At 63.6% G+C, this 15,607-nt stretch overlaps 1 protein-coding gene across 5 annotated transcripts in view; it reads right to left on the bottom strand.

Annotated features, from left to right (window-relative positions):
• Positions 1-3,370: 3,370 nt before the first annotated feature.
• Positions 3,371-15,607, bottom strand: part of CBFA2T3 (CBFA2/RUNX1 partner transcriptional co-repressor 3) — an 80,835-nt gene continuing 68,598 nt past the window's right edge. For all 5 annotated transcript variants that reach the window (XM_036924261.2, XM_036924260.2, XM_036924263.2 and 2 more), the window contains 7 exons: positions 12,465-12,649; positions 11,603-11,823; positions 9,206-9,291; positions 8,523-8,718; positions 8,037-8,105; positions 6,712-6,902; positions 3,371-5,318 (listed from right to left, as the gene is read on the bottom strand). In XM_036924261.2, the coding sequence (XP_036780156.2) occupies positions 5,019-5,318; positions 6,712-6,902; positions 8,037-8,105; positions 8,523-8,718; positions 9,206-9,291; positions 11,603-11,823; positions 12,465-12,649 (1,248 nt within the window). In that variant the 3' untranslated portion in view covers positions 3,371-5,018. The remainder of the gene's footprint in view (positions 5,319-6,711; positions 6,903-8,036; positions 8,106-8,522; positions 8,719-9,205; positions 9,292-11,602; positions 11,824-12,464; positions 12,650-15,607) is intronic.

The raw sequence follows: 15,607 nt of genomic DNA on the forward strand, positions 1-15,607 counted from the left end.
GGGGCGCCTGAGGCCTTCATGCTCATATTTAAGCCAGGCTCCAGGTCGCACCCCAGTGCTGCGTTACTGCTATAGGGGTCTTGGGGTGGCACTCCAGGGCCAGCTAAATTGAAACAGGAGGAACAGCTTGCACAATAGAGCTTTCTGGAAGTGCAGGGGCCCCGGCAGGCTGCCATCACAGACCCCCAGCCCCCCTGGCGCTTGTCCAGGTGTCCTAGGAGCAGAGGCCCTGAGTCAGGGTGCTCGTGTCCCCCCAGCTTTCATGCCCATCTGCCTCCTACAGGCAGGGCAGCAACCCAGCGCCTTGCTCCCAGCCCCGTTCTGGAAAATGCCCGTGTGGCGGGTGGGAGGGCCATGAGGGTTAGGGAGGGCTGGGTGGGGGGCCCAAGCTGGGCTGCCAGGGTCCCAGAGACCACTACCAGCTGAACACAGCCTGTTCCAGCCACCTGGGACCCTAGGATGGAAGGCGGGAGTGGGACAGAACAAACCACCGGCAGCCAGGGAGAAGGAGGCCCTGGAGCACTGGCGTGGGGGCTGGGGGCTGGGTTCATTCTTCTTCCCCTCCTTTCCTGGGGACACCTCCTCTGGGCAGTGACTGCTGGAGGTGAGAAGGGAGGGAGGCCCCGCCCCACAACGTTGGGGTCTTGCCAGGGAATGTGCTCACCCTGACTGGTGGCCCTGGTCACAGGGCCCCTGAGCAGGTGTGGGCTGCCTCCCAACACACACTCCTGGCCCCTGGCCACCACCCCTGCCAGGCGGGCGCGGGACGGCCAGAGCTGTTGCTAGGGCACTAGTCCAGTCTGCCCAAAATGCCTGCTGCTGAGCCTTATGTGTCCCTGCAGCAGGCTGGGACCAGCGGCTGGGGCACCAGGAGGGGCAGCCGTGCCCACAGGCAGGTTCCTGTAGGCCTGTTGGGGTCATGGGAGGATTCAAAGCACCTTGAACCTTTGGGTCACTGAGGGAGTCGGTGACATTACCGTGGGCTCAGTGCCTGGAGAGGTGGATGGCGTGGACAGGCCGGGGCATGGCCGTGTGGGTAGACAGGAGAATGGACGGGCAGTACCTGTGTGGTGTGTACAGTGCCGGATGGTGGAGAGAGGTGGATGGGTGGAAGGGTAATGGGGCAGGACGGGATCGAATGGTACCTGGGACGCAGTGACGGAGGGACAGACGGACGGAGGGTGGGTGGGTGGGTGGTGAATGGATTGCCAGATGACTAAGTGGTCAGATGGATGAATTGATAAGAGAATCGAGAAATAATTTTAGATGGGTTAGTGAGCTGGGTAGAATAATGGCCGGACATGCTGGCTAGAGTGAGCCGGGACCGGCAAGGTGGGAGGATGACAGACAGGGCTTTGGTATCATTTTGAAGATACGTTTGGGAAAAAAAGAGGAAAGAGCTGGGGCCAGTCCCGATCTCTCTCCACCCTGTCATGAGCATAAAAGCCAGACCAACACCTCTACGCCCACCACTGAACTTCTCAGCCTTGACGAGTGACCCCCATGCCAAGTCCAAAGGGCAGCCCTTTCCTGGGAAGCCTGCTGCTCATGTCCTACGGCCCTCACCCTCCTGGACCCACTGAGGCTTTCTCTGGCTTCTCTCTCTGCCCCTGGTAACACCCAAGGCTTCCCCTTGGTCCTGGTGAGCCATGGAGACGGGGGCCCTCTATTCAAGTGGGGTCTGGGGTGTGCCAGCCTGTGGCATGTGGAATGGGGGGCACTGGTCCTTGTTAATAGACCCTTCCCCCGGACACCACCGAGGGGTGGTGACATGTCCTAAGAGAAAGGACAGCCTGGGTCCAGGGCAGGATGGAAAACGGGCAAGAGGAGGGGTCACACGCAGGGGACTTTCCACATGGGGTGAGGGGGCCCGGTGCCAGCATCCATATTGCCACCCCCGTCTCCCCATCAGCCCCGATTTGGACCCGTGGGCTGGGGGCTCCAGCTGCCCCCCGGCCCACCCATTACAGCTTTGGCCCAGGTCGGGAGAGTGAAAGCTGCCGCCCAGTTTGATTTTGGGGGAGGGAGGCTCTTCAAGCAGCTGCAACTCACAGGGCTTTTGGGTCACCTGCGTTTCCAACCGTGGTGGTGGCTGGGGGCGGGGGCCCTGGCAGGCTGCGCCTCTGGGCAGTGGTCTGTAAGCTCAGGAGGCTGCAGGGCAGGAGCACCCCTTGTCCACCACGTGGACGGGCAGGCACACGCTGCGGGTTCCTGCCGGCAGGTCAGCTCCTAGGAGAGCAGGCCCGCCTCCACGCCTCCTCCCCCAAGCCACCAGGCCATTTGGCTCTGATGTGGGGTCTTTGGCTTGAGCACAGTGACCAACAGGGATGCCAGTGCCCAGGGCCAGCAGGGGCCCAGTGCCTTCCCCGGGCCTCCCTGGGTGGAAGGAACTGCTGGGCTCCAGCTGACCCAAGCCGCACCTGCCAGGAACTCCCCCCATCCAACCCCACTCCATCCTCCGCTCTCACGGCCCCCGCCCCACCCTGCTGCCATCCCCTGATCTTGGGGGTGCGCTGGGCCAGTGGGGGCTCCACCCATTGGCCTGTGCCTGTCCTTCATGCTGGGGCTCTGCAGCCCCTGTGAGTAGCCACTGCTTGTACGTGGTACACAGCGTGGGACCACAGGGGAAGGTGGCCTTTGGTGACTGCTGGAGGCACCTCTTCCCGACAGCTGGGGTGGGAGGGGCCGCCCCACCTCAGACCCTCACCCGGAAGCTGGTCTGGCCGGGACACAGCCATGGGCCAACATGCTGCTGTCCCTGGTGGGCCTGGTGGGTAAACAGAGGCCAGCAGAGCAAAGCGCAGGGTCTCCGGGTGAGGTGGGGGCTCTTCTGAGACCTTCCTGGGATGATGGCCCCTCCCCAGCCTTGGCAGGGGCCGATTCAGCAGGGGCACGCGACCTCACTGCCCAGACCCTAGCACGCCCGGGCAGAGGCCCCGCAGGGCCTGGGTCAGAGCACACCCTCATGGGAGCGGGTCCAAGAGCGCCCACCCTGGAGAGGCAACGGCCGCCAGGGCGGCAGTGCCCAGAGATGGCTGGAGGCCCCTCTGCCCCAGCGAGAGCCCACTCCCCAAGCTGGTTCTTGCTCTTCCAAACCCCCCAAAAGCAAACCTCTGGGAGGCTGGCAGACCCGTGGCCTGGGGCAGTGCGGGGTGGCTGGACCCTGGGGACTGTTAACGGAGGGCGGGCTCCGGCCGCCAGGCGCGGTGTGGGACAGCACCTGTCTGTGGCAAACGGACACAGGCCTTCAACAGAGAATGAATGCTCACAACTCTGATAAAACAACAGCAAACATGTCTGGGGCTCCCCGTAGAGCCACAGTTCAGAATCCTTTGAAAATCTACTTCCCAAACTTTACATACTTCTGCAGTTTTTCTTAAATTTTTTTTTATTTGGCGAACATCTCTTCTTTATTATCATCATGAACATCATTATTTGGACCTCTGCAAGGACTATATACATTCACATTAACGTTTACTACTGACTTCCCGCCTCTCGGCAGAGCCCCCGGGAGCCCATTTCAGTGGCTGGCCGCTCCCATATTGCACTGCAGGCCTGGGGACTTCTTGACAAGAAACGCCAGGTCGGGAACCATGAACGCTGTCGGCTCTCCCGCCGAGCACAGCGACACGGCCCTGATTTTTTATTCCTCCTTGAGATCGCTAGAGGAGTGGGGTGGGGGCGTGGGGGGGTCCAAGAGAACCCCCTGAGGAGCGGCTGACTGGAAACACGGGGTATGTACAGCTGACCAGGTCTCAAAGTGCGGCCAGGGTGGCCCGCTCTTGTGTGTGGTTTTCTCCTTTTTCTGCAAAAGTGTGAAGAAAGGACGCTGGGGTGGGCGGGTGAGCGGGCAGGTGAGCCGCGGGCGCAGAGGTAGAGGAGGGGCTCGGAGAGGAGAAGTTAGCGACGGGCGCAGCTGTGTCTTCTCATGTTTGCAAAGCAGTCAGAAATCAACCCAGAAGATTGTCGCAGTTTGTTGCGTTCAGATTGTGCTCAGGAGGGACATGTCAGCACTTTTTCACAAGTGGGAAAGAGGAAGTGTGGTGAAGATCCACAGAGGGCGTGAGCACACACGGGGGTCTCCCTGTTCCCGAGGAGGCGTGGCTGTCTGGAGGCGGGGAAACAAAGGCCAAAGGCTGCTTCTGGTTTGCAAACTCCAAAACACCAGGAAGTGAACCAAAGCGAGAGAGAAGACAGACATCTGGGCAAACCCGAGCAGACAGGGGAGAAGAAATAACTTTGGCAGTGAGAAAACATTTTGGATTTTGACATCTGGGGTCTGCTTTTTGGATTTCCTTTGGACCAGAGGTATGTCCGGCATCCTTGGCTGGCTAGCTGGCAAGGTAGTTTACAGGTAGGTGTCCTTTGCTTTTTCTTAAATAAACTTTTTTTTGGATTTTTACTTAAAGCCAAAGAGTTTGACATTACAGGACAAATAATCTGAAACCAAAATGCTTCTTGAGTTGGAAATTGAAATCTTTCTTACCATCTTCACCGAATCAGCCACACGACCCTTGGGGTGGTTTCAGTGACACGGTGGCTCAGATCTCTGGCTATAAAATAACGGTTTTCTTTTTCCCTTTTTAATTGGGAAGGGAAAAAAACCCAGTTTTCTTTGTCCATGTCCGAGTCCTTCTTTTGCCACAAAAGCTCCCAAAATTCTTCACTGAAAATATAAGCCATTGAACAACTAGATAATTTTTCCCATTTTTTTCCAAAAGAAAGTGTGTAAAAGTCATAGAAAAACGAGAGAGAGAGAGAGAGATGCGCAGCAGTGGATGGAACGGCCACCTCCGCGCGCTCTGCTGTCTAAAGCTCGGTGGGAGGTCCTGAGGATGCTCCCGGAGGTCGGAGGTCGGAGGTCACCCCGTGAGGCCGGCAGCTGGCTGAGGAAGGTGCATTGAATGCCGTTTTTGCTGGTTCTGGGTTCTTTTGGAGACAAGCAGTAGTAGTGGCTCCATCAGTCGGTCCCGGGGTGGGCGTGGCATCCGTGGGCCAGGTTTTGGGGTCTGGAAGGGTCAGTGGGGTGCAGCGTCCAGAGGGCCAGGGGGGCCCGGGGAGCCAGGCCGGGAAGGCCCTGCGTTGCTGTCCTCGCCGGGGCTGGTGGCACCCCCGGGCAGGCAGGGGCCCAGGCTGCTGGTGGCGTCGGGCGGTCCGGGCACTGGGTCGGCTGCCAGGGCTGTGGGGCCCTGCAGGCCCTGGCCGCACACGTGGTGGTGCCTCTCCCAGTCCTTGTGCTGGCAGAAGGAGCCACAGTAGCGTGCCGCATTGCAGCCACTGCACGTCTCGCTTGCCTTTCGCCCGCAGTTCCAGCAGCTCTGGGTGGGGGGAGACAGTCAGGGCTGGGCCAGCTGGCCACCCCAAATCCCCGAGTAGCCAGCCCGGCCACGGGACGGGGATGCACACACTCCAAACCAACCCGCTCGCACCTAGCACACAGGGCCATCACGCAGGCACTACAGCTCGTGCGTGGGTGACCTCAGTGGACACAGCCACCCGTTGTTGGGGGACAGGCTCTCACTATTGCGTCTCACAGCTGCAGCCACCCCAGAGAGGTTCACCGGTGCCTATAGGACCACAGGGTCCCCTCCCTTCCCGGAAGTGCCCCTGGCCTCACTAGGGCTCCAGTACCACAATGTGGCAGCCCCTGTGGGGTGCAGACTGCCGGGCTCTGATGTGAGGTGCACAGCCAGGCCTGCCCTGGGCACGTCCTTCACCTACCACTGGACCTCTGCTCCCTTTCCATGGAATGGGCGGTCACCTCGGCTGCCTACATGAGCAGCAGGTGGACAGGGATATGGGCGGAAGGCAGGAAGGCCGGAGGCGGCAGCTGGGCTCTCGGACAGGGAAGCCCTGCCCCACCCAGGAGAACCTTCGTGGCCTTCAAAGCCTCTTAGACCCCAGCACCTCCTGCTGTCCCCCTGCTGGGCCCCTGGCCTCCATGTGGTCCTCACTGCCAGGCACCTAGCCCCTCTCCCGGCCTTGGTGGGGATGGCACTGCACCCCCAGGTTCCTGAATGGCTCGCTGACCTCCCCCAGGACTCCTGCCCAGCATCCTCCCTCCCTCCCTACACAAGTCCATGGCCTGAGATGCCACATGCCGCGTGTGGACCCTCCCCACTAGGAGGCCTGCTCCGTGTATCTGCCCTAACCCGTTTCTTCGGGGCAGAGTCTGCTGGGAGCTGGTGCAGAGCCCACGAGCTGACCAGGAAGCCGGCTTTTCCTCCTGCCCTCAGGCTGGCTCTTCCCCAGGGACGGTCCTGGGGCCCCCAAGAAGGGTCTTTCCCTCTCTCTGACTTCATTGCTGCCCAAGTCCTTCACGGACAAGGAAGAAAAGGGGTCCCCAGGGCGCTTGTGCACCAGCCTGCTGGTCCCAGCCTGGCCTCCTGGGTGCCCCTCCTGTGTGGATGCCAATGCCAGGAGCGGAGGAGGTGCCCTGGGGCCACTGTGTCCCCCGTGTCAGGCCAGGGAACACAGCTGTGGCGCCTGCCAGCCTAGGTTTGAGTGACAGCCCTGCCCCTTCCTAGGTCACAACCCAGAGAGCAAGCCACACGCCCTCTGGGACCTCAGTTCCCTCACCCACACAAGGGGTGCCCACATGACCCGCCTCACCAGGCCCTGTTGGGTCAAGAGGCCCAAGGGCTCCTGGGCCGCTCCAGGGCATGAGGCTGGGAGGCGGGGCCAGGGGGTGGGGTGGGCAGGCGGCCCTACCTCGCTGGAGTCCTCCTGCTGGTTGATGACCGTCAGGGCGTCCTCCGAGGCCTGCCGCCTGGCCTCGGCCAGGGCCCGCTCCATCCTGGCACGCTCTGTGCTGATGAGTTCGTGGGCCTTTCTCTCCGCGTCCGATACGGCCTTCTGCAGCTCTGACATGGCCTGCCGCTTCACCTCGTTCACGGCCTCCTCTGCCGAGGACAATGGATGCACTGTCACGTGGGCCAGGCGGCCGGGTCTCCAGGGACCCCTGCCCACAAACTTGGGCCAGAGGCTTGCTCACAATCAGCGTGTGCATCCCGGGAATGGTGTGCAAGGGAAACCCCCAAAGCTCGTGCTCTCCAAAGTGTTCTCGAAGTCTAGTGTGCCCTGGCATTCCCCTAGAGGGCAGGGGCTAGCACAGCCCCAGGTTCTGGTTCGGCAGGCCTGGGGTGGGCCTGGGAGTCTGCATTCTTAACAGGTTCTAAGTGGGGCTGACCCTGCCAGTTGAGGCACCCACTTTGAGAGCTCAGCTGTGCTGTGGTGCCTATAGGCACAGGGTGCCTTCCTGGTGATCCAACTGGAGGCAGTGACAGGGAGCCTGTCCCGTCCAGGGCTCTGCATTGTCCCCCCCAAAGCCCTCTGTTCTCTGTCCCCCACAAAATACCTTTGTCCTGCTTACATCTGAAGACAAAGCACCCTGCCCAAGTGTTTGCTGCTCTGAGCTGAGCTGTCCGGCAGAGGGCAAGACGTCTGCTCAGATCACCCCGTGTCCTCTGAGGTGGGGACCTACCCCATCCCCTCTGACCGTCTGGGCCTGCCTCGGTGTAGCGATGCTGTTCCCGTAGCATGGTGAGGGACTTGGGGTGGGTGTAGTGGAGCTCCCCCCATGTAAGGGACTGAGGCAGCCTGGATCCAGACAGTTTGCATGGTGGGTGTGTGCTGGTCACACCAGGAGTGACCTGCCCTGTGTCACTGCCCAAGCTCTGTGTGGCTGGCATCAAGGGTTCCATGAGGCCTCCCCACAGGCCACATGGAGGCGAAAGGGACAGGCCACGGGAGACGAGGATCCTGACCCGGGTCCAGGTCTGCGTGTCTGCACATGATTCGTGCTGGGCCCAGGACCCGCTCTGTCTGCTGAGAAGCATGCCTATTGGCTGGCAGATGAACTACCCTGAACCGTGAATGCACTTCAACCCCTCAGTGAGCCCCTTGTGGCAGGGTCGGTACAGCCCTGTGAGTTTTGCACCCAGCTGGCCCAGCTGAGCCCCTTTGTGGACAGAGGAGAGAGGGGTCTGGGTCCCTGTCCCTGCCAGCCCCTGCCCCCCAGGGCCCACCCCACTCACCAGCCTTCCTCCAGATCTCCTCGGGCATGTAGCCGGAGAGGGTCCTGGGCATGAACTCCCGGTGGACCTCTGAAACACAGGGACCCAGCTTCATGCACAGGGCAGGACGTGTGTCCAGGCTGAGGTACCCACGGGTGGAAGCCCTGGGTCATTGTTGGGGTGCAGGCAGGGCCACGGCGGGAAGGGGTGCTTTGGGTGGGCCGCATTCAGCCTGGAGTGGGCCTGGCCATGGCCATCATCCGGGCAGAGGAGGAGAGAGCAGAGACCCTCAAGGGCCTCCCAGCTCAGGGCCCTGGCCTGCTGGGACCATGACTCCCCGCGTCCAGCAGGTCGGTGGTGTCTGTGCGGAGCAAGAAGCCACCCTGCTCGGAACGACACTGCTCTGGGCCGCATCTTACAGCGGCACCGGGGTGCAGCCCTCTCAGAGTGTCAGCCTTGTCCCCGGTGCCCTGCAGTGCCCCCCACCCCAGGCCGCCATCTGCCCACCTAGCTGAGCCCCCTCTGCCCCAGTGGAGCTGTTGAGGGGCCGGGCGGGGGCTGGCGCGGGGCCCTTCTTGTCCTCAGCATCGCTGTAGCGCCGGACCCAGCGGTTGAGCTCCTGGCGGTCAGCCTCCTGGCACCGGCGGAGCACAGTGAGCGACCGCCGCGTCTTCTCTGCCACGTCCATGATGCAGTTGAGGAGCTGCAGACGAGTGGGGTGTGGGCGTGGGGCTGCGTGCCTGGCGGCCCGATGGCCGGAGACCTCTGCCTGCACTCCTAGCCTTGGCCACCCCACCGCCCACGGGCACCGCCCGGGAACTCCGGGCAGAGGTGTGGAGACCCAGCTCCACTGCCCAGAAGGACTGAGCGAATGGGGTGTGGCCACGGCTCTGCCCTCGGAATCCCTGGGCACCAGGGACTGCGGGCAGCTTGCTTAAGTGGGGGGCTTGGGGCCACCCTCTCGCCCCTCTGTGGTGTGGTCGCCCCGCAGTGAAGACGACCACCCCCATGAGGAGGCGGGGCCGGGGTTGCCCTGCACTCGGCGTTGATGTGGCCCCGCCTCCCGCCAGGTGACCCTGCTCCAGAGACACAGAGGTGGGCAGGCTGAGACAGGTGCGCGCAGAGCCCCAGGAGCCCGCCCCGCCCCGCCCCCCGCCCCACAGGTGGACCGGGTGGGCCTGGACACTCACGTTGTTGAGGTGCTTCCACTCCTCTGCCCACTCGCGCTCCGTGAGCCTGTGGTCGATGACCTCCTCCTGCCGGGACCCGGGCACCACTGCGGGGGCACGAGAGGAGCTCAGGCCCCACCCCCTGCTCCCAGGCCCAGTCAGCTGGGCTGTGCCCACCTGGGGAGGGCGAGAGGGTGTGGAAGGGGACCCTGAGCACCCACGGTCTGCCCACGGGAGGTCAGGGATAGGCCTGGCCTCTGCTCAGTGCTTGGGAGGAGAGGCCCTTGTTCCCACACCTCAGAGATGGCCACCCTGCCCGCCTCCCTGCCTCCAAGTACAGCGGCCCTCACTCTGCCCCCTGCTGCCAAGGGAGGCTGCCTTAGAGCCCACTCTTACCACTGCCCAAAAGCCCTGAGGGGCTCCTCCTGGCTGGGCAGCCCCGGCCCATGCTCACTACTTTCTCTCCGCCAGCTAGACTCCTGCGCATCCCTCAAAGCCCAGGTCACAGGTCCCTTCCCCCTCAGCAGCCCTGCGTCCTCAGAATGCCTTAAGCCCCATGGATCTTTGGTTGTTTAGTAAATGCAGGGTGCTTCCTGGTTTATTTCCAGCCCCCCAACAGGGCGTGCCAATCCCCAGAGCAGGCCTGTTCACCTCTGCGTCCCCTGGGCAGGGCCCCAGCGGGGCGCCAGGAGGCGTTTCGGCTTATCTGCTGGGTCTTGAGTGAGACGGTCCAAGTGTGGTCAGGGAAACCCGAAGCCCTTATGCCCATTCCTTATAGGACCCCAGGCCCCTCATCTGGCTGCTCCGTGCCTCAGTTTCCCTACCCGCAGCCCTCCCAGGGGTGTGGCGCCCAGCGGGCATGCTGGAGGGCAGGGCCCCGGGAACCAGGGCCCCCGGGAAACAAGGGCTCTGTGCTAAGGCCGTCCTCTGGTCGACCTCTGAGGGAGGCGCTCTGGTCACTCCCATCTGGCACAGGAGGAGACAGAGGCTGGTGGAGGGATGTGTCTGCCCAAGGTCACCCAAGGTCGGCCTGGGCGGGAGCTGTGCCCTCAGCCACTACCTGGTATGATTCCAAGACTGAAATAATGGGGTGCCTCCCGTAATCGCCAACAGAACGCCCGGGACCGGGGACCTCACCGTGTGAAGCGACTGCCCTCACGAGGCTCTTCTGAATGTCACAAGACCTCGCCCCGCACTCTGTAGGTGCCCCAGGCTGTGCTGGGTGGCCAGGCGCTGCGCTCAGCGCTTCCTGGGCTGGGTGTCCACTGAGCCCTTCCCAGCCCCTGAGGCCCTCCCAGCCCGAATCACAAACGCCTCCTGGAACTGCAGAAGGGCAAGAGGTGTGGCCACAGCCCGTCAGCCCTGCAGCCCGCGGTCAGGTCCACACCAAGGCCCCAACCAAAATAGTGGCTGAGATCTGCCCGACAGCTGGCATTTATTTTTGCGTTAGCAGAAGCGGGTGGGAATTAGCACCTGCCTGACCCGGCCGTAGGGAGCCAGACGCTGTCACCTGCTGCCTGGGCTCGGGCCCTGGAGCTCCTGCAGGGTGGGGGCGGGGAGATGGCTCTGCCTCTGGCCCCCGTTGGTGGCCTGGGCCTCTGTCTCGGGTGTCTGTTTCCAGGGCTGCTTCCGCCAGTACACTGGGGGCCCCGGGATGGGGGCTGGTCCTATTCATCTGCTGGTCCCCAGCACAGAGGGGGTCAGGCAGACATGGCTGGAGGACTGGGCTATGCTTCCTGGGCGCCCCTCCCCTGTGATGTGGGCGTGCTAACACATGACACGCGTGTGTCATAAATCTCAGAATGTGCTGCCTTCTAGAACCGAGTCAAACACATAATGAAAGCAATAGCTGAGAGCCCCACCTGGGCCTGTCACCACGGCCATCAGTAACAGCCGGGCCCCCGGCACCCCTTCCCCTTCTGGGCCTCGGTCCGACCTCACACCACCCTGCGGGGTGGCATGCTTGTCAGACCCAGCTGACGGGGGAGACCGAGGCCTGCCAGCCACGGGACCCACCCACGGTGCGCCCAGGCCTCCCACACCTCCTTCCTGCACCGTGGACAGGGATTCGTGTCTGTGTGCCTCTGGGAGCAGGAGGGGGGTGTGTGGTCAGTGGAAGTTAATGGGAGTCCATGGGTCTTGGGGGGCATTTGCTTTCCCTTGGGGCACCAGGGCCTGGTGGTACCCACCGTGCAGGGCAGAGGGTCACCCAAACTGTGTACCCTCCTGGCCGAGGCTGGGGAGGGAGCCAGATGGCTGCCCTCAGGAGCCTGGGTGGGCTCTGCTCCGGGCCTGGCTCACCTGCTCACCCGGTTTCTCTGTGTGGCCCCTGGATGGACAGGGCCAGTGGCGTTGGGCGCCAACCCCGTGATCACCTGCACACCACAGGCACACGCACCGCGCCCGTGCGTTCCTCACCGAGCTGCCGACGGTGGTCCCGCGGCTCCTGCGGGTCAGCCTGGTGGCAGGGGTCCCGGAGGTGGTGGGCCGCAGCCATGTCCTCGAGGCGGTAGTGCGGCGGTGTGGGGGGGTGCACCCCGTTGCTGGGGCTGTAGCGCGGGGCAGGGCTCAGGGCACACGGCCTCTTGCTGAGGTGGTCGGGGTGCAGCGGGTCCCGGTCTGACCCATTCTCTTTGGTCCTGGTCCAGACAGCAGGTGGGGACCAGTTGTCACTTGATCATGAGCCGGGACAGGAGTCCAGACAGAGGAGAGTGGGGCAGGCGAGGGGACAGAGAGGCGTGGGGAGAGCAGGGGCAGATGGGGAGGCTGAGGCAGCCGCGGGGCCCCAGTGCCCACTCTCCCCTCCTCTGGTGCTCATGCCAATCCTGCCCACACCCATGATGTGTGGGCTCCTGGGGCCCAGCCATCATGAAAGGTGGAGCCTCTGTGGAGGGCGGGGGACAGACACCCTCTCCCAGCAGCAGGAGAGACGGGCCCTGGACCCGGGGCTCCTGGACACCAGGACCGCATCTGGCCTGCAGACAGCTCCTGCCAGACAGATGCCCCCCTGCCTCTTCCCACGTCCTCCCAGGGGGGCGTCTGAGGCCTCGGAAGCGCAGCCTCTCGGCGGCTGGGCCTGTGCAGTGGCCTCGTGCGCAGAGCTGCACTTTACAGACCGCTGGCTGGGGCCATGAAAGGCAACCATGTCGCCCTGCATTCCCTCGGCCCTGAACCAGGGTGCCTGCTGCACTCTGGTGCCAGAGGCAGCTCTCAAGAGCCAGGAGGCAGGGAGCCAGCTCCCCCACCGCCCCCTCCTGGCCCCGGGAAGCCCCCCTGGTACCTGTCAGGGGCCCTCCTCCTCTTGCCATGCTCACTGGCCTCCAGCAGGAGCTCCGAGGAGTCGATGGGGGAGGAGGCGTTGGCATCCAGCAGGAGCTGCTCATGCTGGGCAAGGTACTGGGCGGGGGTCTGCTTGGCCAGGCGGGCGCAGTGCAGGAGCTCCCTCTGCAGCAAGGGCAGGTTGGCCTGCAGGGGCGAAGTGGGGGAGCCTGGACTCGCTGCTCACAGGGGTCAGGGCGTGAGGCCGGGGGCCAGCCTCGCTGTTTGACTTTAGGCAAGTTGCACGACCTCTCTGGACCTGGAGTTCCTCCACTACAGCCTGGGAATGTGGACAGGACTGTGCTTCCAGGGTACACAGATTCGGGATGCGGTGAGACCCCGAGCCCAGGCCCAGGCCCCCCAGGCTGGGATTTCCCACCTCACCAAACTCCCTCCCATAGTGGCATCTGGAGAAGGCGAGGGGAAGTGGGCAGTAAATGGGGGTGCCTGGGAATGGCCCCGGCTGGCCCCTGCCCACCCTCCAGCGGCTTGGAGATCAGACCACATGCATTAGCAGGCCAGCACCCCTCTGTAGTCATGTGTCACCTGCCGCGGTCCTTATGCCCATCTGTGGATGGATCTGGTGACCTGGCTGCACGATGGGGGGTGAGGGGCTGGCACGTTGGGGTGGGGCACAGGACTGCCTGGGAATACGTGTGCTGACCACTGCACTGCCCCCTCCCCCCCTGCTTCTGGGGCTCTGGCCAGCGCCGCTGGGCTGCACATGGGCCCCTGGTGCGCCTTCCAGTCTCCCTAGAACCCTGGGGAGGGGGCAAGCAGGATGGGGGCCCAGCAGCAGGCCGCCCAAGAGAGCCAGTTCTCGGTATCTGTAAATACATCCATCTCCCAGCCACGGCAGCCCCCCCTCCACTGGCCTCTGCCTCCCCGGCCCGCAGTAGCACATCCACCCAGCCCCGATCAGGCAGCGCTGGCTGCCAGGCCTGTTTTTCTGTTTGGATAGCTGAGCGGGGGCCAGTCCGCCATCTGGGGAGCACGTCAGGAGCGTGAGCTGGGGAAGGAGGTCCTGGGAGTCCTGGAGACACCGGGCATCCGCCTTGGCCCTCGCTGGCCCCTCCTCTCCCACGGCCCCTCTTGGCTAGCCTGCAGGGTGGGGGCGGCCCAGCACGGCTGGCTGCTGTGAGGCCTGTGGAAACATCTGGGTTCCCAGCTGCGGCCAGCTGGGGGCAGGGGCTTCGGGGTGGAGGGCCAGCCGGGCGAGGCAGCGTTTCCTGGCTTCTGGGAAGTCCTGCCATGCACAGCATTGGGCTCAAGAGACGGAGCTGGGACCCCAGGCAGAAGAAATGGGTGGAGGCCGGGGAGCCGTGCCTGGGCAGCAGACCCTGTTCTGTCCCCCGGAGCCCAGGGAGGCCTTGCCCCTGGGAAGCTGGACAGACAGGGCTGGTCACAAAAGCCCTGTGGACCCGAACTCCAGGGTTTGAGCACAGGTGGCTTCAGGAAGGCCCAGACCCTTCACAGACAGGAACCCAGACCAGAGGGAACGGTGTTTGCAGAACCACAACTGCAGTGTCGAGTGAGGTGACATCTCCCATCTGGCGAGGGTTTAGAGGGCAGAGCACTGCTTTGCCCAGTACCCCGTCTGGCGCCCATGCAGCCTGGTGATGGTGGGCCTGCAGTCGGCCCACCCTGGCTCTGCCGTGTGACCACGGGCCAGTCACGTAGCCTCTCTGGCTTCTGCCTCACCGGCAGCCGGGCTGTGCATGGTCCCGCCGCCCTGTCCCTCCCGCTCGCCGTGAGGTGGCTCATTACACCCCTCAGCAGTGCGGGAAGAGGCCGGATGCTCAGGTCAGAGCAGGTGGGCCGCGGTCCCTATGCCTTCTATAGAACACGGCTCTGAGGGTCACCTTCAGGGACCCCCCCGTGGTGGGCCCGGAGGGCTGTGACCCCTCAGGAAGGTGCTACCCCACCCCCCGAGGCTAGCCCACAGCACAGACAGGAAACCGATAGCAGGGGGTGCTCCCCAGGCAGGACCGTGGGGTGAGGCCCTGCCAGCATCCTGTCAACAGGGCCTGGATACAGAGCTGGCTGTGCCCTGGCAGTTTAGTCAGGGAGGGGAGTGGACCGTGTCCTTGACAGTCCCTTTGGCCCAGGGCCCTGGGGAGGGTCCTGGACCCGGGGGGTGGCTGGCAGGCCCCTCACCCCAGCTGGCCCCGATCACCATGACAGTAATCTTGGAGTGAAACCCTAGCAGCCTCGTGAGGGTCGCTGTGGATGGGGAGAAACCGAGGCAGAGAGGAACCGAAGCAGGCAGCCCCGAGCGGTGGGGGCAGCAGGCGAGGGCAGGAAGGCAGAAGGTTTGTCCCGCCCCTGCTCCTCGGATCAACAGGCCACTGACACGGGGCGTCTGCTGTAAATATTTGATCTGACAGAATAAGCAGGGGCGCTGTGTCCCAAAGACGGGGAGCGTGTGGAGTCCCAGTAAGAGCAGGAGAGGCTCCCTTATGAAGGGCCAATGGCTGCCAGGTGGGCCTGCCTGGTCGGTGGGTGCTGCAGCCTCCCTCTGGGCCAGCTCGGGAGTGTGAGCACGCTGGGTGTGGGCCCGGGCAGGGGGGAGGCGGAGGGTGCGGGTGTGGGGTTCTCCTGGCTTGCAGGGAACTAGGTGCAGCTGGGCGCCCCCTGAAGCCCACGGGTTTGGGGTCTGGGTGGTCCAGGCTGTGCCCTGGCTCTCTGTCTCCACCAGCAGGGACTGTAGGCCTCGGTTTCCCCACCAGTTAAGGAGGGGTTGGGGGTAGGTCCTGTGCTGCCCCCTCGCAGGGCTGCTGGAGGTCAGCAGGGGCGGCTGCCAAAGAGCTTTGCAAAGCACACCTCACCTGCGGGACATTTTAAATCCCTGATGATGGTACCCAGCATGAATCAAGCACGTGCTCAATTGTTCACATGTGCTGCTTCATGCAATCTTCTAGCAGCCTGCGGATGATGTCCACTGTATGGCTGCAGAAACGGAGGCTCTCTGGGCCGCGAGGGCAGGGCCAAGGCTCAGACCTGGAGCAACTGGTCTGTCCTCAATATCCTTGGTGAGGCGGCCCCCATGGGAACCCAGCTGTGCTGGCGAGACCCCAGCAGCCCAGGGGAAGGACAGCCCCGCGA

This window comes from Manis pentadactyla, chromosome 15, assembly GCF_030020395.1.
Source record: "Manis pentadactyla isolate mManPen7 chromosome 15, mManPen7.hap1, whole genome shotgun sequence".
In the NCBI taxonomy this organism is placed as follows: domain Eukaryota; kingdom Metazoa; phylum Chordata; class Mammalia; order Pholidota; family Manidae; genus Manis; species Manis pentadactyla.